Below are 26,624 nucleotides of genomic sequence, written 5' to 3'. Positions count from 1 at the left end.
GTAAATTGGCAGATGTGACACCCCTCCACAAGGAGAGCTGGAAGCAAAATCCATGGAAGTAGAGGCTGGAGAGCCTGGCCTCAGTGCCAGGGCAGGTCACAGAGCAGGTGCCACTACCCAGCACATGCAGGACAGCCACGGGCTCAGCCCAGCCTGCAGGGCCTCGTGAAGGGCAGGGGCTGCCTGAGCCCCCTGCTCTCCTGTGCCCACCCGGGGATCAGGGCAAGGCTCTGGCTCCCTGCACCCCAGCAAAGCCTTGGCCACCCTCTCCCACAGCCCTCTCCTGGAAAAGCTGCCAGCCCAGGGCTGGGCAGGGGCTCTTGTGGCTGGGTTAATCCTGGCTGGGCAGGGCCCAGGGAGGGTGGGGATGCTGCTGCACCCAGGTGGCATCAGGTCACTGTGCTGTCCCCAGGGCTCAGTGCTGGGGCCAGCCCTGCCTGACATCATCACTGATGGACTGCACAGGGGCAGCAAGGAGTGCTGAGCAGCAGGAGGGCAGGAAGGCTCTGCACAGGGACTGGGACAGGCTGGATCCACAGGGGAATGAGGTTCAACACCACCAAGTGGCAGGCCCTGCCCTTGGCTCACACCAGCCCATGGATCCCTCCAGGCTGGGGGTGCCTGGGATGGCCCTGAGCTGTCCCAGGGCTGCCTCTGCTCCAAGGCCCTTCCCTTGCAGCTGCCTCCAGAGCAATCCCACTGGAGCAGGTGCTGCTGTGCCTCAGCTGTGCTTCCCTGGCTCCCCTGTGCCAGAAGGACCTGAACAGCCAGCTGAGGAAGGGCTGTGATTTTTACTGTGGTGGCTTCAGCTACACAACACCCTGAGCTCTAAGTTCAAACAAGACTGCAAACCTGCCCAAGCTGCTGGGTTAAACCATCACCTCCCCTGATCCCTCTGAGGATAACACTTTCTGAAGATGTCTGTTCTAAAGGGAGAAGCTAAATTCCATGTGTGTGTGTGTATAAAACAGGAGTCAAAACATCAAAAGCTCCTTCCCCAGGCTGCAGGCACTTGAAAGGCTGCAGGTGCTGGGGCAGCTGTGAGGCTTCACCTCCAGCACGGGTGAGGCACTGGAACCTCCTTCAAGTGTCATGACAGACCCAGCAGAGTTAAATTCTCTGCCTCTGGCTCCAGGCTGGGGCTGGACACAATTACAGGAGGGCACCTGCCCTGCCATGGCTGAGCCCTGAGGCAGCCCTGCAGAGCCTGCAGACAAGGCTGCTGCACCTGCTGCTGCTTTCTGGCTGCCACCACAAGCAGCCTCAGGGATGGAAAAGTAGCTCAAGCAAATGGAAGTATTTCTTTTTTCTAGAGTGATTTCTATTCTCTCTTTTATGACACACACTGTTTGGACAAATGCTCACAACACCTGAATACTTACACAGAAATCCTCCTTCAAAAGACAAAAAAGCAGCAAACAGATGTGGAAGGGATGGGTAGGGATGAACTTTGACCTGTGCAACAAGGAAGATTTCCACACTCAGCAGGACCACACTCACTTATGGTAACAGCCTTGGAAACAAAGATGTGATTCTTCTTTCACATATAAAATTTTCCTCTTGGAAAGGTCATTTTAATAATGCAAAACATTGTGAGAGAGAGGCTTTTGTCTAATTCAAACACTGTTCAGGATGAACTTCATTCTGGCAAGGACACTATCACAGCACTGAGAATACACATCTCCTGGCAGACACAGCCTTTTTTTTTTGTCCCTCCCGCAGCACCTGCCATGACAGGGCTGGGCTCTGGCTCACACACATCCACAGTTGCAAAATGAAAGGTTATTAAATCAGTATTAGCCATTAAGAAAAAGTCACCTCCCTCCTCCAAGAAAGAGTCATGCTACTGGGTGGCAAAGAACACAATGGCACCTCCCATCAGCCATCATTTCATTGGGTTTATTCTAGTTTAACAGATGAGTTATCAGATTTGTGCAAGACAGTTACCTCTAGCACAAAGGGAAAGAAAGTAAAATCACAGCAACATATACACACAAAACAAGATACACAAAATAGAGCTGAATTTATATACAGGTTATTAGCAGCTAGACTTAACTTCATTTAGTACATGGCTTTACTCACTACAGTTTTAGGCACAGAGAAGAATTTATCTGCTATGATGAAGGGCCACAATGAATACCTCGTTCCAAGTCCTCCCTGGGCACAAACTGCTTTCCCTAATGCAGATCTGACTCTCACTTCCCACCAGTTGAGGACACAGCCCTGCACAAAGGATGAGAGAACATGATCCAGCTAATTCAGCATACAGCAACTTTAGATATTGACTATCTGGGGTATTTTGAAGTAGGGTGACATTACAGAGTTATTGAACTAGACTGAATTTCAATGGAACAGTGTCAGGGTTTTTCCCCCCTCGTTTGCTTAGCAAGGACTCTCAGCTGTAAACAACTCCAGAGGAGCTGGCAGCAATGATTAGATGTGGAGATTGCTTCGTACACACTTCACATTCCTAATGAAGAATTTGCTTCACCAGGATTCAAAAGCACAAAGGCCATGAAACATTTAAATTTACTTATCAGGTTATGTTAATAAATGATGATGCATCATCCACATGTCAGCCTGCACTCCAGCCTGCAGTGCAGCACAAGCTTGGGTGCATTTTCTGTGCTCCCAGTGTTTTTGATTTGGGACTGCAGACTCAGGGCCAGGCAGAACAAGCATGTGCTTTACCTGCAGCACACAAGCAGCCTTTTTTGGCTTCAGCAGCACCTCTCACGTTGGATTATGCATGCCCAAGTGCTCTGCCAGCCCAGGAACAGCCACATATTTTAATTACTGATTGCTTATGTATAGCAAGCCTGTCACAATGAGCAACATGATCACTTACCCAGTGAAAACGCTGAAAAGAGGAACTACATAACAGAACCAGCCAGATACCGTAGCAACACAATTAAAAATTTAAGCAGCAAGCAGATAATTAAAAAAAAAAACCAAAACAAAAAAACCAAAAAAAAAACCAAACCAAAAAACCCCCTTAACTTATGAGGCAGGTTGAGAATGACACAAAGGTTTTTCCTTCACGACAGCTTCGTTTACAGGTACAGCTCAGCAAGTTTGAAATACTTTATCACAAGAACTACAAACTTGTTTATCACAGTTATGCTCCTCGCCAAAGGGTGTGTCAGTTTCTGCTGCAGCCACCCCTCCTTCTCCAAGGTTTATTGCTCAGCTGCTCTGGAGAAGGAGTGCCTTGGTCGAGGCTTCAGAAAGTGCAGAGAGTTAAGTCAGTTCTTCCCTTTAGAAAAAAAATCCAAAACACTGAGAGATCAAACGTGAAGGAATAACAACAAAAAATGGAGAGTTTGGCATTTGATTTTTAAGTGGCTATTCTTGATGTTTTCAGGTAATACAAAAAGGGAAGGAGTTTCAATATGGAAGGGCAGCTTTGCCATATTAAAAAAACCCCAAAAACATAATAACACACAAAATATATTTTGGGACCATCTTTACCAGCTTGTGTATTGAACAAAGGCAAAATACCATCAACTTGGACCATCCAGGAAAGGTGTGCAGCTCTCCTGAAACTCCACATAGCCTGCAAGAATTTTGGCTGTAATTTCTGTTATGCATTGGCAGGGCAAAATCAAATAAGGCTGTGAGCAGAGGATTACCAGGGCTGTCAAACTACAGGAAGACCAAATGACAGTTTTAGATGTAACAGAATTTGTGTGGTACAGCTACTGCTCAATAAGTAGCAGCTCCTTCCCAGGAACCCCAACATGAAAGAGAAGACTTTTAACATACAGGTGCTGCTTTTGGTACAGAGTTAAGTTGTTCCTATGGCTTCTCTGCTGTTGGATCCTCCCTGGGACAGAGCAGCTGGGGTCACAGATTGTCAGGAGACTCTTTGGCTGTCAGTGCATGTCCTTGAGGCTCTCCAGGCGCCTTTCCCTGGGCACGTGGGTGACTCAGGTGTGACAGGAGCAGGTGCTGGGAGGGAAGGGCAGCTCCAGGGGCAGCAGCAGCAGCAGAGGGAGGCAGTCACCTCACCCAGCACAGCTTGGGCTGCTCTGCCCTGGAGAAGGCTGGGGCTGAAGCCATCCTGGGCACGGTTCTGAGTCAAGGGGAGAGGGAGGGAGCAGAGGACTCCACTACTGGCAGGGAAAGAAGCCAAGCCAGATAACACAGACAACAAAAAGTCACAGGAGGGTGTCACACACTGTCAGAAATTTCAGCTGTGACATTGTCTCGAGCTCCCATGGACAGACAGACAGACATGTGGGCAGGACAGATGGAGCTCTTTGTTTTGGCTTCAAGAAGAGCAAAAGCAAGATTTGCTGTTCAGTTTGCTATGTACAACAATACTGCACTGTACACTTCATTAACGAGATGCTGCCTGCTACAGTCCAGCATTAATTAAATAAAATTCCTCTCAGTCACAAAGAGCACAGATGAGTTTCTCTGTAGGAAGGAGAGCCAAACCCCAGTGCTGCTCATGGCCCTGCGTGGTGCCAGTCCTTCTGGGATAAACACAAGTGGCCATTCCACAGTGTCCAATACCTTCCTGGCTTGCCTGAAGCAGAGAACTTTCCCTTTTTTCTTCCAATCCACTTGATCCCAATCCTGCTGGGAGTGTTCCAGCACAAAGCCATGCTATGACTTTCCCCCTGCTGCCACAACATTGCCATCCATGTTAGGCAGTCTCTTTCAGCAGTCCCAGTTTCCTGAGTGCCTCTCTCCTGGCTTCTTCAGTGGAGCCACGGCCGGAAAACTTCACCGTTATCCCTTGGGATCGAAACCCTGGAGGTCTGGGCAGAGAACCCGACCTCCTCCTCATGTCCAGGCTTACACCAGCTTGTTTATAATCACTGCAACTTTTTTCTGTGCTCTGCTGTGGGCTGCTGACTTTGTTAGTGGCAAGAGCCACCTCTGGTCTGATTGTTACAGTTTTGCCCATAGGAAGGAAAGGGCTGGGCTCGCTTTTTAAAATCTCATTGATGTTTTGGTATCCATTGGTAACAGCCTCTGGCTGCTTGGGCTGCACATCAGGCTGCTGAGTGCTGGGGGCATGGTCCACTTGGTCCTGAGCTGGCTTTCCCTTGACTAGGCCGAGTTTTGTCAGGGCTTCGTAGCGAGTTTGCTCAGAGGAGAGATCCCGTAGGGAAGAACTCCTGCTCCGTGACAAGAAATCGTTTTTGTGCAGCCTCTCCTCCAGTTCAGCGGCCAGAAGAGCTCCCCCAGTGATGTTGGCCAGCACCTGAGCCCGCCGCTCCTGCACGTTCACGGCCGCTTTGGAAATGGTCTCGCTGAACTCCCTGCCGCTGACATTTGTTATGTTGATGTTGCTCGGGAAGCGGTGCAGCTTGGGGGCAGGGGCAGGAGGGTGCCTGGCTGCTGGCCAGTGCTCACCGTTGGCCACCGGGGCTTTCCTCCTGTCGGGATTCCCGGCGCCGGGGAAGCGCGCCCGGCTCTCGCCCTGCTGCTGCTCCGACATCTGCTGGGCCACGATGAGAGGAGTGGGCACAGAACGGAGCAGCTTTGGGTGCTGCACCGCAGCAGGGGGTGGAGGAGGAAGAGGAAGGCTCTCGGACACCGCTGGGGGTGGCGCAGGGGGGTGTGGAGGAAGGGCAGCAGGTACAGCCGGCTGAGGGCTCTGGGCTCTCCCAGGCGCATCCAACGCTAAAAGGCAAAGCAGCAGAGATGTCGTTAACTCTTCACATAGAGCAGAATGCAAGCTAAAATGCTTCTTTCAGCATTTCTCCCCCTCCCTACCTTTCTAACTCAACCTCAGCCCACTGAGCCAGAAGGAACTCTAAGAGAAGTCCCAGCAATGGCATCTCTTAGGCAATGCCATAGCTCAAATCACCCCGTTTACAATGTGTCACTACCCCAGCCCTCTCTCTGCCTTTCACTCACAGTCTGTGTTGCTTCACTGTGCTTCAATGGCTGCTCTTTCTCAAGAGTTCTGCAGTTTTATTAAAACAGCCAGGAGAGGACAAATTATGTCCCACTGACAGATTAATTGTCCAAACACAGAGAGAACACACACTAGGGGTGACAGAGACAACGTGCCATATGCTACCTTGTCACAAACTCACTGATAGGATCCCACGCCTTTCAGTGCCACACAGAGCAACACTGGAAACAATCTGCTATCTTAAAACTCCTGGGAAAAATCTTAAAAAGTCTTGGGGAAGAGCAGAGCATGAGCAGGTTGGTGAATACAGTCTGCCTTGTTGCAATGATTGTGCACAACAGTGACAACTCAGTCCCAGGCAGAGGACTGAGACAGCAACCCAACAACTTCACCAGATGCATGACCCCCATCAGGGAAAAGGAAAAATTATAAAAAAAAGTTACAGTAGCAGCAAGAATTTCAAAAACCCCAAGGCAAATTAAAATCACAGTCTTTAGAGCTCCTTATGAGTAACAAATTTATTTTGAGGTAGTAAGGAAAGTACAGAATTTCTTAAACACTTTGTACAGAGAACTGGAATAGGTCAGGGCTGGGTCAAAGGGAAAACCCACACTCACAAGAAGCCCAATTACCTGGTTCTGTGTCTCTGCTGGAAGGGCCCTCATGGTCACTGCCCTCAGGGGTTGACTGCACCAAGTCAATGATATCTTCAGTCTCTGAATGACTGGACACATTTTCCTCTGTGGACCTTGGGGACTGACAGTGGATGCCACTGTCACGCAGGGCCATCTCCTCCAAGTCATCTTCTAAGGCATCTATGGTTTCCTCAAAGAACATGAGAACATCCTGTTCTTCGTGAGTTAAGTATTTCAAACTTTCATCATCCTATGTGGAACAAAGAAAACAAACAAAGATTGACACCTTCCCAAAGAGACATTTAGACATTACAATGCTAGAGGAAAAAAAAAAATTAAAAACCAAACTAGCAGCAATTGCCATTACATCCTTTAGTTCAGCAAAGAAATCTTCATTTGAGTTGCACAGAGCAAATTATTAAAAGATCGTAAAAGTCATAAGAGCTACTAAAAAAATAAAAAGTCAATATAAAAATCCCTACACACACCTGTGCCTTTGCAGGGGTTAGGATGGCTTCTTCTGATTTCCAAACTGGGGCAAACTGTGTTGTGTGTCACATTCAGGGACTTGGGGAACAGCATGAGAGGGAAAGGTGCACTCAGGACAGCCCCAGAAATGGGGGTTTCTGATTCCCTTTTTGCTCAATCCCAAAGGGTGACTTAACTTCTAGAAGCAATGCTGGAGCTGAGAAATGTCTCTGCCACTACAAACTATAAATTATCCAGAGGCACATGAGAGATTACAAACAGGTAGCAGTAAGGAGGGAGAGGACTTCTAAAGATTTTCCCTTTGAGTTACAGAAAGGAAAACCCAAGAACAAATATGAAGACCTGTCCCTAGCAGTACTGTGCCTTGGGCTATTTTCTTCAGCAGGAAATAATCCTGTAGACCACAGAAGTGATAAATAATCACATGGATTATCCAGTCTTCATTTTCTCTGAGTCACTGCTATTAATTAACTTGATTACCACATTATCACTCTGTGAAGCTGGGCAGCAATGCTCTCTTTTCCCTCCACCCTGGGAAACACTCACTTTTCCAGAAGCTTGGAGATGACAAAGAATGATTAAGAAAGGCACTGCATTAAGACAATGGATACAGGAAAGACATTTCCCAAGAGCCCTGTGTAAGCTCTGGAATGCAAGTATATATTGTTGAAAATCAAGTGAGGTTTTCCCTTTTCTGGACTGAATTTCTCCCCTGCCAAGCACATACTGGAAACTTTGCTGTCAGTAACTCAGCAAGAAGTGCCAAGGACACCTCACTGCACGTGCAGACAGGGTAAAAAGGCTCCTTCTCAGTGGAGGGCTGGGAGAATTGAGGTAAATACATAAAGGCATGCAGTACAAATATTCAAGAGGTAGCACGTTCTTGCCAGGGCAGCACAACTTGCTTCAAACTCACCGTGCCTGTTCAGATCATCTTACATGAGATTAGACTAAAAAAACCTGTGTGCAGCTCTACCTGTTAACTCCTTGCACAAAGCTTTTATCCTCATTCTCAGCACTAAAAATAAGGATGACATAGCTCTGTACCAAAATAATGCCTGTAGATTAAGAAATACAATGTGCTGCATTGTACCCAGTGGCAGTTGATCTCCAAGCACTCAGAATGTTACAGATGAGAAAATAAATGGTTGGAGGCTCTTAGCCTGTGTGGCCAATGGTACATTTGGTGGGAGGGAAAGATGTACAGAGGTGTGGTTATTTCTAATTTAGTCTTAATATCCACAGTGCACTGTCAGAGTAAGTAACTTATTCCATCTTGCAGCAAAACTGCTACAAAAGCTACAATTTGGATGCCATTTGCCAGTGCTGGTTTAAAAGATGAACTTCAAAGGCTGACGTAGTGCTCAGCTCGCACCCACCACATGGCAGGTTTCAAAGGCCAAGCAAAGTTTTACAGCTGCACTTGAAAAGCAAGAGACAGACAAGCCTTCCTTTTTTGTTTTTTTTTTTAGTTTTTTTGTGTGTGTGGTTTTTTTTTTCCTTAATGGATGTTGCAATCTCCTTCCTTCCCCACCCAAATACTCACAGGGCTGCTATGTCTAGCAAGGAGAGAATGACAGGAAAGGAGCCCTGGCTGGGCAGCCCTGAGCTGGAGCTGAGCAGGACTCCAGGAGCCTTTGTTGAGGGTGAGCTCATTGCAAGAGCCACACTTCCAAGGCAAAGGAAAAGAAGAGGGAGTTGTGTTTGAGAAGTTCATAGAGGCAACAAATCCAGAGTGTGGCACAGGAGTTAGTGTGTGCACCTAAAAGAACTGCTCCCACATTAGTTTAATTTGTTTCATCAAGAGCTGAGCAAAGAATAAAGCAAGGAAGCAAAGACTTCCCAATGCACTTCCCTGCATCCTTTTCTGTGCTGCAAGGCTGAACATTTTTCCATGACAGGTAAGACTTACAGGAGAGTTTTGCCTGATTTAACCATCTCTCATGGATCCTGCTGTGTCCCTTTAGGTAAAGGATCTAAATTGAGTAACCATCCCTTTGCAAACACATTTGTAATAAATAGCATACCAAGATGTGAAAGGCCAATTTCATCTCTGTTAGCACTTCAATCTGTTTCCCCATGCAGTCTCCCTTCAAGATGATCAATGTCACATTTCATCAGAAAAAACAAAACAAAACAAACAGCAAAACCAAAGCCAACAGCTCTGGAGAACAGGCAGTGTTAGGTGAGGGCACTGCACTGGCATCCAGTCTGGATAGAAACTCCCTCAGGCCAGATATGTTTCAGTTTGCCAGCCAAGGAAACAATCCCATTTTAGACACAAAATCACAGTGGAAAAAACAAACCTACTCAGGCTGGTCAAACCAAAGGAGCTCAGAGATGTAAAGCAAGCAGTGACTTGCTTTATTCCCACCTGTATTACAGGTACTATAGCAAAGCCTCCTGAAAGATGGGAGGAATTTTTGTAACTTAAAGGTGCCAGTTTTAACTAAGGCTACCCAGTCTATTTGCAATTTTCCATATATTCCAAGTACTGGAACAGTTAATATTCTTTCCAGGCTGGTTTTCCAGGCCTCCTTTTTTCTTAATGAAGCTGTGCTTTTTAATAGATGAAAAGTCTTTTCAGCTACTTGAGTTATTCACCTCATAGCTTCCATCTACTCCCTACTCTTGATACACAAACATATCTCCCTAAACTAAATCTCACATACACCTACCACTATAAACTTTAAACCTACTGTCAAAAGACAGCCTGAATTTGAAACTTGAATATTGTGCTTCAGCTTAAAATTACATTAAATTAGGAGGATTAAAAGGACTGCTCAGACAGAAGAAATTTGGGATGAAAACAGCTGAAATAGCTGAGTATGCTCAGCTGGCATTAATATTTTAGATCTCTCTGCAGCCAAACATTTCCTGCTTATGCCAAACAGGAAAGAGTCTGTTAAAACACTGTTTGTTATAAAAGAGGAAAAATAAAGAAATAAGAGAAAGAAAAGAGGAATAGAATCTATTTCATAGAAAAGATTCATTTATTCCTTTCCTACCTGACTTAATATCCGGAGACCCACAATTTTTCATACACATCTGAAGAAATCCTGAACATCACATCCAGATCTAAAATCCTAAGACCAGCACAGCTTTGACAGAAACAGAAAACCACAGGAAATCCCAAGACATTTGCAGTGCTTAAAAAAAAATCTTCTAAAACCTGCTAAGGAACCACACTTCAATTAGCAAAATACCAGGAGAATGGCAGATTCAACTGATTAATCAATCACTTGACAGCACTGAAGAATGAATAGGTACAATTCCATGAGAAGGAAGGGACTGGGTGCTTCTCAAAAGAACCATGAAGGGAGCAAACTATTCTCAGGTGCAGTACAAAGGCCTTGCAGCACCACTGGGGCCACAGTCTGTGAATAACAAGGCAGTTCTGCTGTCAGAAGGGGTGAAAAGGAAAGCCCTGCGTGCAGGGGCTGTACCAGAACACACAGGAAAGCTTTAGCACAGAAGATGTCAAGCACCTCTGACTGGATTTGCAGGAAAGGGAATTGGAATGGACTGTAGTGCTGTTACTGCAGCTGGAAGCATGTGAGTTACAGCTGAGAACATGAGCTACTACACAGACTCACACCAAAATCCCATTCAGCTCAGCAGCCTCCAGCAGCTATCAACACACAGGAGGTTGTGGGAGGTGTTGCTGTATATTTTATGGGTATATTTTTCCTTCCCCCAAATCCTTCCAGTTTCCAGCAACACATGGCTTAAATATTTCCCAGATGCATTGGCATCTGTGTATTTAATAGCCCTTAATGAGCTTTTCTAGCATGAATTTGTCTTATTGTTTGAGCCATGGAAATGCCTGGCATGCACAGCATTCTGTGGCAGGGAGTTCCAGAGTGTAATTGTGTGCTGTGTCAAAAAGTGCTTCCTCTACAACCCACTATCTGATGGTTTTGACAATACCATTCCATTTGGTGAAGAAGACTATAATATTGAGTGTTGTTTTCTTCAGTTTATGAGGATAATTGTACTGTGTGCTTCATGAGAGGCAGCAAAGCATATAATCAATAGGTCCTAAGTGAGGAAACAAATTATCCACAAGTACTTAAAAGATAAATTAGATGAGCTAAAGTCATAAACTGACTAAACTACTGCTAACCTACTTTTAAAGCAAGCAAGCTGAATATCTACTTAAACTCTGAAGACATCCCTTTGATAAACAAAATTAGCCTGATCAGCCTATAGAAATTAAAGGAGAAAAGAAATTGTTAAAACAACATTGAAAAAAATGGGGAGACACTTCAGGCAAAAGCCACTAAATTTTGATAAAAACATCAATAATTTCACACCAAGCTCATTTCTCAAGAGAGCGTTCTTGACCTGACCAATAGGTGCAAGCACAAGATGTCACATCCCTCGATTTGAAACCTTTATGACACAGCCCCCAACAATGAACCCACATGTCGGTTTCTGGGCTGTTTGGGTGACCTGGAAAGGCTCGGGGTGGCCTTGGGCAGCCCGCGCTCCAAAGGACGAGAAGAGACTTCAGATCTTTTCTCGGTCTTGGTGTTTATTAATTGTTTATCTAAAAGATTTTCTCTTGGCTTGACAGAGGTCTGCTTAGCATGTCAGCCATGAGCACACTGAGAGCCCCTGGGGTGGTCACTTATTTTTATACTCGAAGTTACATATACAATATTCATCATTTTTCTCTAATACTTTTTACTCTTATTGACCAGTGCACTTTTAGTAATAACCAATCCCAAAGTGCCAACATCACCACAGAAGATGGAGGCTAAGAAGAAGAAGAACAGGACACGCTCCAATTCTTCCATCTTACTTCTCTAGACCCCCCTGTACAGAAATCCTAAACCCTGTGTTTCACTCTCTAATTAACTTATCCCTTCACCATTCACCCCAGTGAAATCCTCCCATCCTCATACAGGTGTTGTCTCCCGTGCAGGATCAAAGTCCAGCCACCAGACACTTCTGGCAACATTCCAGGACTCCCGAGCCTCCCAAGGGTGGTCTCGGTCACTCTGCACATCAGTCCTGAGGTGCTGAGATCCCACACCCACAGATGAACAAAAAAATGATGCTGAGATGAAGTTACTGCAAGGTACCTGGGCAATCTGTGAGTTTGTCAGTTTAAGTGCCATAAAGAGGGGAAAAAAATCTGCTGTTGAGGGATGCAGATCTCATTCTGGGATATATTAACCAGGGTGATGACATGACAGCACATCCTCATTCGGAACACAGAGTTCAGACTCAGCTGCTGAACTTTGGAAAGGATGCAGCCAAGCTGGACAGAGTCCAGAACAAAGCACAGAGTGCTGTGAGCTTAACTGCACAGGAAGGCTCAAATAATGGAGCATGTTACATGAAAACAGGGGAGAATGAATGGGGGTGGGCAGATGCAGCCCTGTGTCCCTGAGGGTATTTTAAGATATAAAAAGTTGACCACCCATATAATTGCAACAAATCTTCTCTACATTCACTGAAGGTGAGACAAGTAGAAGTTAACTTTCACATGACAGAAACTTTAATGCAAGTATTCAGTGAAAAGTAGTGGAATATACAAAGAAAACACTCTGGAAGTCTAGGAATGTCTATCAGCAAGGTTTAAAAAGCAGATTTGCCCACCTCCTACTATAATCTCTAGCTACCAGATCCTGCTTTGAAGCACAATGATGAAGTTTGTGTGCAGAGCCCACACTGCCTTCAGGATCTGCATTCTCACTGGCACATTTTACAGCATTCCTTGCTAGGAGTCAGGCTCTTATTTTCCCAAGGCACACTGCTTCCAGCTCACACTAACACCAGCTTTAAGTGGTTGAAACACAGCCTAGCTCCCTCCACACCCTGTCAGGAATGGCTTCCACCTGCCCCAAGGCAGCTGTAGCCATACAAAGCAAACAGTCAAAAATTCTTCTCATTTTTTGTGTATTGTTATTTGGCAAAGCCCTTGGACACGGTGAAAGGTCTTGCAGTACAGTCAAGCCTGTGGAGTATCAGTGTCAAGGGGGAAAAAACCAATTATACAACAGGAGTCTTTCTCAGGACGTTCCTTTCAATGTACCTGAAGTGCAGCTCAGCATCACAACACTCACTGAAATTGTGAGGAAAAAAGGTGGTAGTGGGCTAACAGATATGATCTGTCCTTTTCCAGAACCCCTAAATCCACACTGGATTCCCAATGGATTCTCTTCAGGGAGGTTGAGGCAAAGAGATACCAACATGGTGCACCAGAATGCCAGGTCTGTTGCAGCTGAATTATCTGTACTGATCCAAAAAGGATAAAGATCATAACAACAAATTTTTAGGCTACAAGAGACACCATAACTACAAAACAACCAGGTCACCCCTGAGTTAAATGGCCGAGGGTGTGAAACAAAACACTGAGCCAGCTCAGACTACTCACAGCAGAGCTGCTCCTCATGTCTATGTCCAGAATGTCACCTGTACTACACAAGGGATCCAGGGGTGACAAACCATCTCCAGTGACTGGCTATGAAGTCTTGCTAGAGTCAGAGAGGAAGCTTGTTTGAAGAAATAACAATCAGAACAAGCAAAATCTCTTCAGAGTCATGGCCTCTCCCAGTTTAAGCCATTTGATTAGTGATCAAGTGAAAGAGTCACTTGAACAAATTCTGGAGGTCACCGCTGCCCCAAAAAGAGTGGAGGTGAACTGTGGCATTAACCAAGGATCTGTCTGATCCAAACCCAAAAAAACAAAATATAAAACACAGTGTGATCCACCAAGAATAACAAGAACTCACTATCCCTCAAAGCCCCCACTCAGTAAAACATGCTCAGATACAGAAGGCAAAGTACTGAAGTTGTAGCAACAGATCTGAGGCACTGACACAGCTTAGTGCACATGATTAGTGCAGTTCCAATTAGCACAGCTCACTTCAGGTACAAGCAGCACCTCTGCCATGGCTCTCACAGGCAGCACAGCTGTCCTAGCACATCATTCACACTTAGAAACCAAAGCAGTTACTCATGGCTGAGAACAGATACCCAGTCCATTACCAGAGACAAGCACTGAGAGAAGGATTGGCTTCAAGAAGCTGCTCTGTGCCTATTCAGTCAATGCAACAAGGCAAATTGCTTCCAAAAAACCCCAAGACCTAGTTTTAGCTTTGAGTTAAGTGTTCTTAAATTGCTGCAACTGTATTTCATGGCAAGTTAATTCTTATACACGTGTCTGGCAGTGTCATTACAGACTGGGTTTTGGAAGCTAGAATGGCCAAGAACAGTGTTTTTGTTTGCCCTCACCCTTGGGTAAGTGCAACTGATTCCATGCATTGGGAGAATACACCTCTCTCAAGCAGATGTGTGGATACCTTTTTTTAACAAAGAAGCCAAAATATGTCTTCAAATGAGACCGCATATATAACAGCTTTTATGGCTACTAACGTTCATGTGAGATGAAGATATCAAGGCATACATTTCTCCCATCTCAACTCAACCTGCTGTGACAGATTTGGCAGAGTAAGTCCAGACCCAAACATCTGTAATTTCTATGGAAATACTCATGAAATCAAGGCAGCATTTTGCTTTCCATTTAAAAAAATTAATTTGGCTTAGAGGCCTGCAGTTGTCAAAGATAACTGGAAGCATCAGTATATAGGTAAGAGAAGCTGAGAAACCTGGCAAAATTAAACTGAAGAGACAACAGCTGACTGGGAGGGATCCCACATACAGAATTTTAAGACCTTTTCAGCACGTGACAATTGATGTCCATCTCCTGGTCATGCCTAAACTGACAACCAGTTCCCAGCAAGCAGTGCCAGCACAGACACACAGGATGCAGGACCAGCCAGGAGTCAGCCAAACCAGCTGTGAGCAGTCAGCAAAGGCTAAAGCCAGTCCAAGTGTTTGTCCCCATTATCACATCCCTGGGCTTGTTTGAATTCCACAGATGCAAGACAAAGGTTATATTTAGTAACTATTGCAGTCTGACACTGAGAAGCTTAAGAGCCTGGTTTTTCACAACCAAGTAGGAAGAAACCTGCAGCACTATGGGCCTGTCATAAGAAGCACTGTCACACTTCTTTCCTTTGCAATGCCATTACAAAAACCCAAAATATCAAAGCCAACCCTGACCTTTCTTGCCATGTCTCTAGGAGAACAGGCCCAGGAAAGTGATAAATGAAGAGGCAGTTAGGTCTTTAGTTGCTCGTGTTTCAGGGTTTAGTGAAGGTCCAGTGTGCCTGAAAATACTTCCCCGCTTTTCTCAGAACTGGCATAATAGAAATTCTTTGTCTACACAAAGTTGTCTACCCCTTTCTTCTCATTAGGCCATCAAAGCTGCTGCATCATCTAAACTTTTATAACAAAACTACTGAAGCAAGAGGATAACTTCTCCAGGAGCATGTTCCAGCAATTAGGCAGAATTTCCTTCATGTTCAGTTTAACACAGATCAGTTCTCAAATTCAGAAACTGAAATTATGCCTGCATTGAAGAGGTCATATTGTCCAGCCTGTTACTCCACACATGCCAGTTGCCAGCCTTATTGGACATGCCACCTGCTACACTGCTGGAAGAAAAATCATAAAGGGCCTCTGTGGCAACCCAATCAAATTTGTGGGTGCACAATTCACTGTCTTCATGCACAAACTGAAGACAAATGAAAGGCTCTGTGAACTGCTGATTCCCAGGTCTGATGGGAATTGCCTAAGCCTACAGCTAACTTTTACTCCATCTATAAATTACTGTATTACAGAGTAGGAAGGGATTCCAAATCTTGCTGATGCATCATCACATGGGTTATCACATGGCAGGATCTAGGATCTTGGACTCAGGGAATTGATGTCATTTTCTGACACTGCAGACCTGGAATGAGACTGTACAGACTGATTTATACATGGCTTTCTTATTCAATGCTGATTTTTTCAAATGTCTAGTTTCATGCCTGCTAAGAATAAAACCCTAGGAAATATGATTGACTATTCCCTGTTAAGCTGGAAACTAGTGGTAGGGCAATAAGCAAAATTAACTTGCAATTCTGTGTAAAATTAAGTTGTAATTCTCTAGCAAAGTATTACTTCCACTGTAATTCTCTAAAATTCAACCAGCTTTTATAAAACAAACAACATACACTAACTTTGAGGCCAAATTGTGTACTTCTCCTATCCTGACCCTTCACAACTTTTTTCTAGAACAGATCAGAAACAGTTAAGGAACTAAATTTCATCACACTTGTTTTGTGTTTTAACTAGCAACACAAGCTGAAGGATACAGTGTCATACTAACAGCAAGTATGTTCAGTGGAAACAACAAAATAAAGGACCTGCATTTGAATTGCCTCCAGGTGCCAGAAAGCTCACAAAGTAGCACAAAACCATGAGTGTGTCTGAGGTATACAGATAAATACAGGTTTTGCCACTTTTTCACAGAAAACTACCATGTTAAAAGAAAATTATCTGGGAGGGCAAAGGGAAGGAGACAAAAAGCCTAATTCAGGCAAGACAGATATTCAAATTTCCAAGCAAGTGTGTTTACCAGTGTGCTCTTCCCTCAATTAAAAAAGGATGTTTTTCAAATGGTTGGGATGATAAAAAAAATATGGAAGGAACCATACCTGCACTTTCTAGGCTTAGCCTGTCAGTACACAGTGTACTGCTGAGTTCCCTCCTGATTCACCCTGCTAATTGGGAAGAATGCAGAAGTGCATCCTACTCCCTCAGTTACTCACTCACGATTGAAATGGCCACACACTCACACTCACTAAGCTTTGTTTATGGTGACATATTTGTTACTCATCTAATTAAGGTGGAATAAGCTGAGACCTTTATTCAGGAGTGTCAACAAAGAGATTAAGCAAAGGCAGTGTGTACAACCACCACTATCCTTAAGTTTCTTTATGAGCTGTTTAAGAAAGCAAGGGCAGAGCAGCCCTTACTGCCATTCCTGGTTCTCTGGGAGGAAGGGCTGGAGAGAAGCACTCAGAGACAATCAGACCAGAATAACCAGCTGTTGTACCAAAGCTGAGGAGTTATTTCTGGCCTTTTGAGTTTAACAACCGAGACAACACCAGCAACCACTCAGGATTAGAAATGGCAGAAATCAATCTTAATAACACAAAAATGGTGTGATGTGGGACAGAGCTATTAATGTAATCTGTATCACTAAGCACAAGGCTCATTAAACACTTACCAAGGCAAGATTCCTGCACCTAGCTTGGCTGCCATGGTTCTCCACAGTGCCAGCCCTTTCCATGCTCCCATGAGTGTGCTCTGGAGAGGTTTCAGATGCCATTTCAGGAGGATCCACCAGGAGATTCCTAGGCATCACACCTTCTTGACCTATGGATCCCGACACAGCACAGATGCCATGGGTGTGTTACGTGGGGCTGCTCACTTTATTCATGTCTGGAAACAGAGAACAATGTGGCATGGGGTTAAATCTGCTGCTTTAAACATCTGAAAAGGAATGGAAAATAAATGGTAAAAAAAATCCCACACAAGTTAATGAAGGGCATATCTTTATGTCCTGAAACACGTCTACTGCTTTATGGGCCTCTTTTAAAACACTGGTTTTGTTCAAAAAGATGACTAAAATTCAACATAGAAAGGTTCTGTACCCCATCTCTTGTGCTTCCAAACCAGATGTCTATGGACAGTTGGAAGCAAGGATCCTGCATATATCCTTGTCCTACAAATTCAGTTTGTGTTTTCCATTATGGCACATCATTAACAGTAATAAAATCCCACTGACTGAGATACCAACTGGCACAGCTCAAGTACTTTTATCTTTATTTGGTTTTAAACAAGAATTCTATTTATGGGATCACATGAGGACAACAGAACCCCATTCATTTCCCAACACTGCTGCAGTGAACTCGTGCTACTGAAGCAGCTCTATGCCACCTGCTTCTGGTGAAAGATCCACGAGCAGAACTTGGTGCCATTTTTGCATCAACGCATTACAAATTGTGTTTTAAAGCTTCAAGAGCTTTTATTTCACTCAGCCATGAAGAAACAGTACTTGTACATTTGGGAGACACTTACTGAAACAGATATATGCACCAGCATTCACTAGAGGAAAACTCCCCAGTTTTTTAAGCTTTCCCAATGCCCAGTTCTGCAAAACCTCTGAACTGTCATCATCTCCCAAAACACTCTGGCAGAAGTTTTTCTTTGATTCTCAAGGACACAAACACAAAAGTCATCTTAGTGCACTAACAGCATGAGCAGGGGTAGGCAAAACATAGAACCTAACTCATTTCTTGCTGCAATACATTAATACATTTGCAATGAGAAATTGCCTTGCTTGCTAACAGTCCATCCTTGCACTCAGCCTGCCTGTGACCCACGGCCAGCAGGGACACATCCCTCAAAACAGCTGGCTCTGAGGTGCCAAATGCAGCCAGCTGGGAAATGGACACCACTCCCCTGACACGGCACAAATTAAATGAGATGCTGCTGCTTCCCAAGTGCTTCTCCCTTTATTACGGCACAGGAGGCGACACGAGAAGCAAAGTCAAGCCTGCATTTCCAATTCAATCGGATTACTTCTCCTTGCTCCCCACAGCTGTGGGCTGAGGGCTGAGAAACCAGAGCCTTCTGGTAAGCTGATTAGTGTTTCATAGCAGTGAGATAACATCTGCCAATAGCGAGCAACAATTCCATCCCGCTGGTCCCTCCCCCCAGGAGAGGCGATGACATTACCAGAGGTGCCTCCCCTGTGCCGCAGCACCAGCGGGTCCTGTGGGAGAGCTCCCACACAACGCAGCCAGGCTTGGAAGCACAGCCACAACCCACAGCACTGGGCTGCCACAACAAAAACAACATCATCTCACAGCCCTTCTTATGAGCACCAGTTCTAATGATCAAATTTAGCATTACTTCTACACAAAAAGAACGTTCTTCCTTTTTTTTCTATTAAGAACTTTAGCTATCAATGATACAATGCATCCTCAGGATAATGGGCTTTAAGTGGTGCCCAGAGATGCTCGTGGTCCTGGTTCTCAAACCCTCAGGACAGGCAGGCACAGGAGCACTGAGGCAGCTGCTGCACAAAGCTAAACAGGAAAACAGCAGCAGCTCCATCTACCACAAACGACCCCGTGGTGCTGAAAAGCCACACACAAACACATCCACACAAGAAAATATATGGAATTTTTGGAAGCCAACACTGTGAGTGAAAATCTTGACTCCTCTGAAATCCTACACTTCAACAAATGTATACTTAATTTTTAGAAGGCAGGTCTATCAGAGGATCTTGACACCGCTGAAATTCACAGAAAATTCCCACTGACTTCAGAGTCCATCCTATGACTGTCAAGGTGATGTTTATTTCAGATGGATAAGAGAGACCAGCAAGAGGTGAGTACCTCTACTGACATCCAACATATGGCAAATGTTATTCCTCTTCAGCAATTTTAAGTTGCAGCATCAAGTTTTTTTATCCAGGTGTCCCGAACATAAGCTGAACATGCCATGTTTGATCAGTCCCTCAACTGTGAGACTTCTAGAACTACACACAAAACTATGAACATTTTATAGACTGTATTATGGGAGGTCACTGCAGATTACAATAGCTATCAAATTATAATTACAGATTACAATAGATATCACAAATAAAACCCACATTTAAAGACTAACCAGGAGAAGACATTAATTGATGTTACCATGAAACAAATCAAGAGGCCCAGATTTTGAGGGAGAAGTATTTAAGAGTATTTTTCTGCTTTCTTCAACAGGAATACCTCAGTTTAACCAGGACTAAGTTCATGGTAGGCTATCTGCATTCAGGACAGCAGGAACACCCAGATTCAGCAGCAACAAACATTAAAGCCACGAATTATAAATAACAACAAATACTTCTGCTCCCAGCAAGCTCCCATTACTCATTCTGGAGCTGCAGTTCAGAGGTTTCACAAAGCTCCTGAACAATGACTAAAGGCTCTGAGTGCAACTGGTTCAGAGAGCCACCCACACAAGAGCCAGCATCAAACACTACAGCACTGGCCCTGCTTTTGTGTTAGAAGCTGTGGCTTCTTTGGGACTTTTACTCATTTCAGAAAAGCTTGAGAGCTGTGCAATGCTCTGTGAGCCTGCAGAAAAGGTGTGGGGGAAGATTTTTTTCCCCTTCTACCTTTTACATCACCTTTACCACATCAAAGGTGCATGTCAATAAAATCATAATCCACTCATATACATTATTTCTTCTCCCCTTTGCTGTGTTCTTTATGCTTTGAGAAACTCCTACACCTCTGTACAATGTCTAGAGCAGCCAGAGCTGATGTGAGGCTGCCCAGCACTGCTGCAATACACACAGCATGTTTTACAGACAAATTACAAATTCCTCTCCTAACCATGCTTAACACTAAAGTCCCTTCACCCTCTGTATGTCATCTCTATTAAGGGAAAGACTTCATAAGTTTAAGATAGAAATAGTCAAGGTTCCAGTGAATTTCCAGACCCCCGTGTTTCAGCAGGATTGCCAAGGGAACAAGCAGGGTTCAAAATTAAGGTAAGCTTGCTCGTTCAGAGAGAAGGAACAGCAGGACAACAGGCAGCTGTTCCTCCTGACCTTCAGAGATGCATTAAATATGAAAGTTGCTCACAATGGGATTTGTAGTTCAGTCACTGTAGCTGGGTATTTTTTAGCTTGGCTGAAGAGATGTGTGCCTGTACCATTAGGGATTAATAATAAAAAAATATCAGATCTTGACACAGGAGCACAGAAGTGTGACAGGAACTGTACTATTTGGAGAGAGGATCCCAGATATTAAACCAGAAATGCATCTTAGGGCAGATGTGATTCTATCATCTGAAGTGATCACTTCTTGGTTACACTAGAGATAGCTTTCATGAGATATTTAAAACAATACAAGTCACACACCATACGTGTTTTTCAGAGAGTAGAAGGAGGAAATTGAAAGAGTCTGAAGTTAGCACAGAATTTCACCTCCAAAGATTTAATTTTGCTTTGACAGAGGTAAATAATTCAGAGAGAATGTATTAAGTTCCCATCAAAGATAAGGTGTGGTCTGTCCTTTCAAAAAGGATATTTTTACAGTTTTGCTGACTAAGGTTACTTCTTCACTGAAGCTCAATGTTAGCATTTACAAGGGACTGTTTCTATAGTAGCAGGAGATTGAAAGAATTTTTTATTAACAATCCTGTTTGAAGACTAGCTTAATAGGCAAAAAGATCAATCCCACAAAAGTGCAAGACATTTAAATGCTAAAAATCAACTGCTACATAAGCCAGGAGCCAAGAGTCAGCAGACAGCACCAGGCCATTAACTGCACAATATACTTAAGGTGAGTTGACAATTTTTAGAAAATTATCATGCATTTTTAAAAGGGCACAAGATCAGCCTGTCCCTTTCACCATACATACAGTTTCTAGAACACTCTCTGCATGAAACATTTCTGAAGATAGATTTCTAAGCCTCGTTGCACTCTGAGCATCACACAGACTTTTGCTTTGTTCTTAACCAACTCTTTCTCACTGACTCAAGTGAAACAGAAGTGGCCAGTGAACTTCGAGGCTGGTTTAATCTGTCAGCTGTGCACAGACACAGCAATGCACACACTGTCAGTCACCTTGCACTCCATGGTGCTGGTTGAGTTGGGAGAGTTAAGCATCTGGAAGAAAAAATATCTGGAAACACTCTGTGGTCATTAGAAGTGTTACCATGGGATGGGTTTTATTAAAATGATGGTACACGAGCAAACTGGAGACTTTTATCAGCCTCAGTTGGCAGCAGAGCAGTAAAACAAGGCAAAGGAGAGCAGGGATTCATTCAGATTCCTGCATGCTGTGCTCAGGAGACCACAGGGCTGCCCAAAACAGGTCAGGTATTTGTGTCTAATACTCTCCTGGATTCTGCCTTGTGTTAAGTGCTCCTGCAACATACCTGTGAACCAGCTGTACAAGACCAGAGCTGAACAAAAGCAGCTGGCACATGACATGTCTTCACTGAGCCACTGTTCCAAACTCCTCAAAACTGATGGTTAGTGCTGGTGGACACATTTCCTCCTTCTGAACAGGGCTACCAGCAACTGAATTCTCCTTACCTCCTACAGGATGCAGCAACTGAATTCTCCTTACCTCCTACAGGATGTGAAATACTGAGTAAATCCTTGAGCTTTAGGGGTAACCCCACTCTTGTGGTATATAGTAAGAGTGAAGCTTTCTGGTAAAAGAATAGATAAGAATAGACCAAGTAACAGCACAGCCTACAGAGGCCAAACCTCACAGGCAAGGTGACTGATTCCAGGAGCACACAGGATAAACTGATGAGGTTTTGCTGAACACATAAAAATCCCACAGAATCAGACAATAAATTTATAAGCTGTTCTTACAGAAAGAAACAAAACAAAACAGAAGTAAACCAAAACTGGCCAACATGGGTAAAATCTGAGTTTTCTTCTCCATTTCATAAGTGTAGAAGCTTGTGATAATACTGAGTATGATTCACAGTCTTGATCTGCTCATGAAAAATCCCATGTGTTGGAAACAGTCATGGCTATTTAACATCCAGTAACCCAGAAACATTCCTGCCCTTGTTTAGAGGGGGACTGTCACTACAGTATGCCCAAATAGAAATGCTGACCATTAATGGAAAAAGAACAAAAAAAAAAAAAAAAAAAAAAAACACATGCAGAATCCATGACAGTAAGGTCTACTAAATGAGAGCCAGGCCAACAGCATTTTTATAGACACTTCCTTGGACATCAATATTGATTTGCAGAACAGGTGACAAGTGGGACTGAACAATATTTAGCCAAGTGTGAACTCAGGGGGCTCTCATGGCAGCCCATGACAGATGTGCAACTACATCAAAGTAATTAGAGTGACAAAAACCATGCAGGTCTCCCAGAATTCAATGTTTGTAACCCCAATATTTTGTTTTAAACTTCCTGGTTTCTGTGGCACACTGGTGACAGTTCAAACTTTCCTTTGGAGGCTGGGGAGCTCCAGAATCCGTTAGTTTTGGAGCTAAGAACAAAGATTCTCTCAGTCCTCTAAATCTGGAAGTTGGAGCCTCAAGAAACACACTGAATGTCATTCATACAACTCGCAGCAGAATTTGTGAGAGCTGCCAACAGTGAAATAACTAATCCTGTGTACATACATTTTTGAAAGAACTAGATGGGCAAGGCATCAATTCAGTAAAACTGAAATCTGTCTGACTTCACTAGGACATTCCATCACACACTTAAATGGTTCCGTGAATTGGATCTCAAATTAAATGTAGCAACCACTTAAAAAGAAAGAAAACAATCACAAACCAACATTTTCGTCACCCAAGTAATAATCCATTTACTACACTGAATTCTCCAAATCATGCTTTGCTCAGAAACAATGCCTAAGGTCACACCTTTGACCACGTTAATCCAAGCCTGATGATACCAGAAAATGAGGAATCCATACTGTGCTTCGTTCTTAACTGGTCTTTCTAGGGTTCTTCTCACTCTTTTGAGACCCTGTGGCTCAGAGACTTTGTTACATCCAACCAAGGCAGCACAAGAGCACAGCTCAGCACTACCTCATCCTGCTCCCTGCAGTGTTTGGGCAGTGCTCCTCCTTCCAAGGCAGTGGGATACCAGGGCAGGATTTGATGATGCACATTGGTCCACCCTCAAGATGGGAAAAGAAGTGCCCACACATCTTTGCCTTTTCCCTTGCAAATAAACTCTGTTCCCAGTTTACTACATCAGCAACAGCATCAGCTGAACCTTGTTGCCCAAAATGAAGGCCAGTAGCAAAGGCTCCTACACAACATTGTGGATTAAACCAGCAAAGATCCCTGAAGTGCTGCCATTTCCCACTCATTTTCAGTGACAGCATTGCTTCCTGCCCCAACTCAAAACAGAACTCCAGCCAGTGACAAGCAGTCACCTTTCTGTAGATTAGGCTCTTACCCAAGGGCAGTGCTGAGGCTCTCACTGGGACTCTCCAGGTGAGATTTGATGAGCAGCAGCTGCTCAGTGGGAGGACTTGATGTGATACCAGAGCTGCCTCTCCAGTCCTGCATGGGGCTTTGAACACATCCAGGGGATGGCTGAGCTCTGCTCTGACTTCAATTTGCCTCATGCAAATTTCAACAAGGAAAAAGTCCCATTCTTTTCAAGTTACTCTTTTTAAATCTCCCCTGTTAACATCAGGGTGGTGCTATCTGTGACAGCCAACACTTTGGAACCATGAAGTGTACATAAACAATTTCAGGCACAGACGCCTCTGTAATTAGTCGACTTCTGTCTTGTTACAGGTGCAGCATTGCTGGGGGTTAGGGTTTCATTATGTAACTGCTGCTACACTCATGGCAATGCTGAGCCAAATCCTGTTTTACACAGCATTTAAGGATAGCAAGACAATTTTCAGCCCCAGTTCAGCTGTGTCACAGCCTCACAAGTAGATTTTATGCTGCTCTCCTATGTTTCTTTTTGTGACTGCTGTGCTGGTGTGGGGAAGAAAGCAGAGGACGTCTGAAGCACAAAGCATGGGTGTTTACTTTAAAAATTAACTCATTTTGGACATTTCATTCCTATGTAAGTACATAAAGGTCTGCCTGCCCAAGGTAAACAAAGCTGAAAACAGCACTGGTAATGAAGAACAGTATAGTCTTGGCCCTGGACTTTACTTGGTACAGGGATCACCCATACACACCCAATTGAAAAGAATATATTTAAGCAGTTAGTTATACTGGAAATTAAAATCACTTGCTTTTATTTTTTAATTAAAAAAAAAAAAAAAAAGGAGGAGGGAGGATTTGGTAACAGTAACAGCCTGTCTGGCTGGCTTTGAAAGCCACATTCATATGCTCATTTATTTTCATGCTCCAGTATTTCAGAAGGTCAGTCAGCCTCTGACTTGTCAACTGCTCAGGAGTAGAGTTGTTCCAGTTACTATATCCAACCAGCAATCTGTCTGCCAGCATTCTTGGTTAATATTTCTCTCAGAGGCATGCAGTGAAAAAGCAGCTAAAACTAACAGGAGGAGAGGAGTTTTACTACTGACAAAACAGAGATGCAATATAGAAATCTCCCTGCTCCTTCCTAACGCCAGGCATTACTTGCACTTCTCGTCATAAAACTTCATTCTACTCATTCACTCTCTATAGTAAAACCTGCAAACAAATCCTTGATAAGAAAGGCACTGCTGGGAAAATCTATTCCATTTCTGAGAAATAAGTCATATCTTCATTTCTTAGAGACTCAAGCAAGCAACAATTTTTTTACCCTTTTATTGTTTAAACATCAGCTCCCCCCCTTATACAACAGTAACTCCTGTAAAGGAAGGAGAAAAGCCAAATCATAATGTGTTAAAGTAGTGCCTGTACAAGGAAGGCTATCTACAATGCTGCATTAGTCAAGGATCTGTATCAAAGTCTTAAAATAATACCTTTTTATTAGCATAAGCCAGAAATTGCAAAAGCTTTTAAAGCTAAGACTTAGGCTTTAGGGTTTAGAAAGAAGTCTTTCATAAAAAGGGAGGGGAAAGGAAGTAGCTGTTACATTTCTGGTACTTGCTACAGCTTAAAATCCTTGGAAGATGTTTGGAAAATTTCGGAAGAGGCTGTCTTATTTCTTTCCTATTTCATCTGCATGCTTGTTACCACAGGAATCATCTCTTGCAACACCCATGCACAGGACCAAGCACAAGAGAGCTCCACTTCCAGCAACCTCCTCTCGCTGCCACACTAAAAACAAAAACTATTCAGGAAACATGCCCTTGAGATCCTGGATTACTGAAAATCCCAGGAGTGTTTTTAAGGCTGTGCTTTCTTTTTACACGCACTAAACCTCACCCGAACCACCTCAGATTAAGATCTTAAGAAGCACCAGCCTTCTCATGCTTACCAGCTCCTGATGGAAAAGGCACCTGACAGGAGGAAGGGGAAAAAGTATCCTGAACTGGAATCTGCCACTGTTTGCACAAACAGCTTTTCCAGTGGAAACCCTAAATTGCAGACACTCGGAACGCAAACAGGAGGCACAAGGCAGCTGTTCCTCATCACTCTCAGTCAGGCAGGAACAGCACACGTCAAAGTTTTACAGGTATGAAACCTTTACTCAAACATGTTTCCTTAAAGTTGCCGATAAGCAGAAGCAAATTTGACGTCATGCTAGGGAAGAACAAGAAATCCACAGAGGTAAAAAAATTTTAAGAGCTCGGTAGTGGGAAGCCAAGCCTCGCACACGGCAGGGCAGCAGTTCGCTGATAGTTTTCCTCTTCCCCACCTGTCTACCAAAACCAACCCAAGCCCAAAGCTCTCTGCGGGGCTGTGCCGGTCCCTGTACCCGGTCCCGCCCGCCGCCCAGAGCCCGCGCAGCGCACGGAGCACCGGCCGCCGCTGCTCTTGGAACAGGAGGGAAGAATAATTAAAAATCCATTAGTGAGTAATAAGAGCAACGCCGAACCCTTGCCGTGGCGGGCTGGCAGGGATGGGCAGCTCCGCGGCCTCTCCCCGCAGCGAGACCGAGTGGGGAACAGGCGGAGAGGAGCGGGGCGAGCTCGCCCCCTCACGCCAGCGACCCGAGAGCCGGCGGGGACGAGAGTGGGGGAGCGAAGACCCCTCAGCCGGGGGCCCGCGCAGGGTCAGGGGAGACCCCCGAGAAAGGGCGGCACTCACCGGCTTTGGGTCCGCGCCTCTCCCTGCCGAGGGCGGAACGAGCCCCGGTGGA

The 26,624-nt window shown here is 44.4% G+C and overlaps 1 protein-coding gene across 1 annotated transcript; it reads right to left on the bottom strand.

The window, feature by feature from the left end:
* Window positions 1–1,875: 1,875 nt before the first annotated feature.
* PROSER2 (proline and serine rich 2) lies at window positions 1,876–26,624 on the bottom strand. The gene is made up of 4 exons (XM_058022708.1): window positions 26,573–26,624; window positions 17,135–17,349; window positions 6,511–6,763; window positions 1,876–5,640 (listed from the first exon to the last, which is right to left on the bottom strand). The coding sequence occupies exons 2-4, from the start codon at window positions 17,267–17,269 to the stop codon at window positions 4,655–4,657; spliced, it is 1,374 nt and encodes a 457-aa protein (XP_057878691.1). The 5' UTR covers window positions 17,270–17,349; window positions 26,573–26,624; the 3' UTR covers window positions 1,876–4,654.

This window comes from Melospiza georgiana, chromosome 4, assembly GCF_028018845.1.
Source record: "Melospiza georgiana isolate bMelGeo1 chromosome 4, bMelGeo1.pri, whole genome shotgun sequence".
Classification (NCBI taxonomy): Eukaryota; Metazoa; Chordata; class Aves; order Passeriformes; family Passerellidae; genus Melospiza; species Melospiza georgiana.
This window is presented reverse-complemented; position numbering and strand designations above follow the sequence as displayed.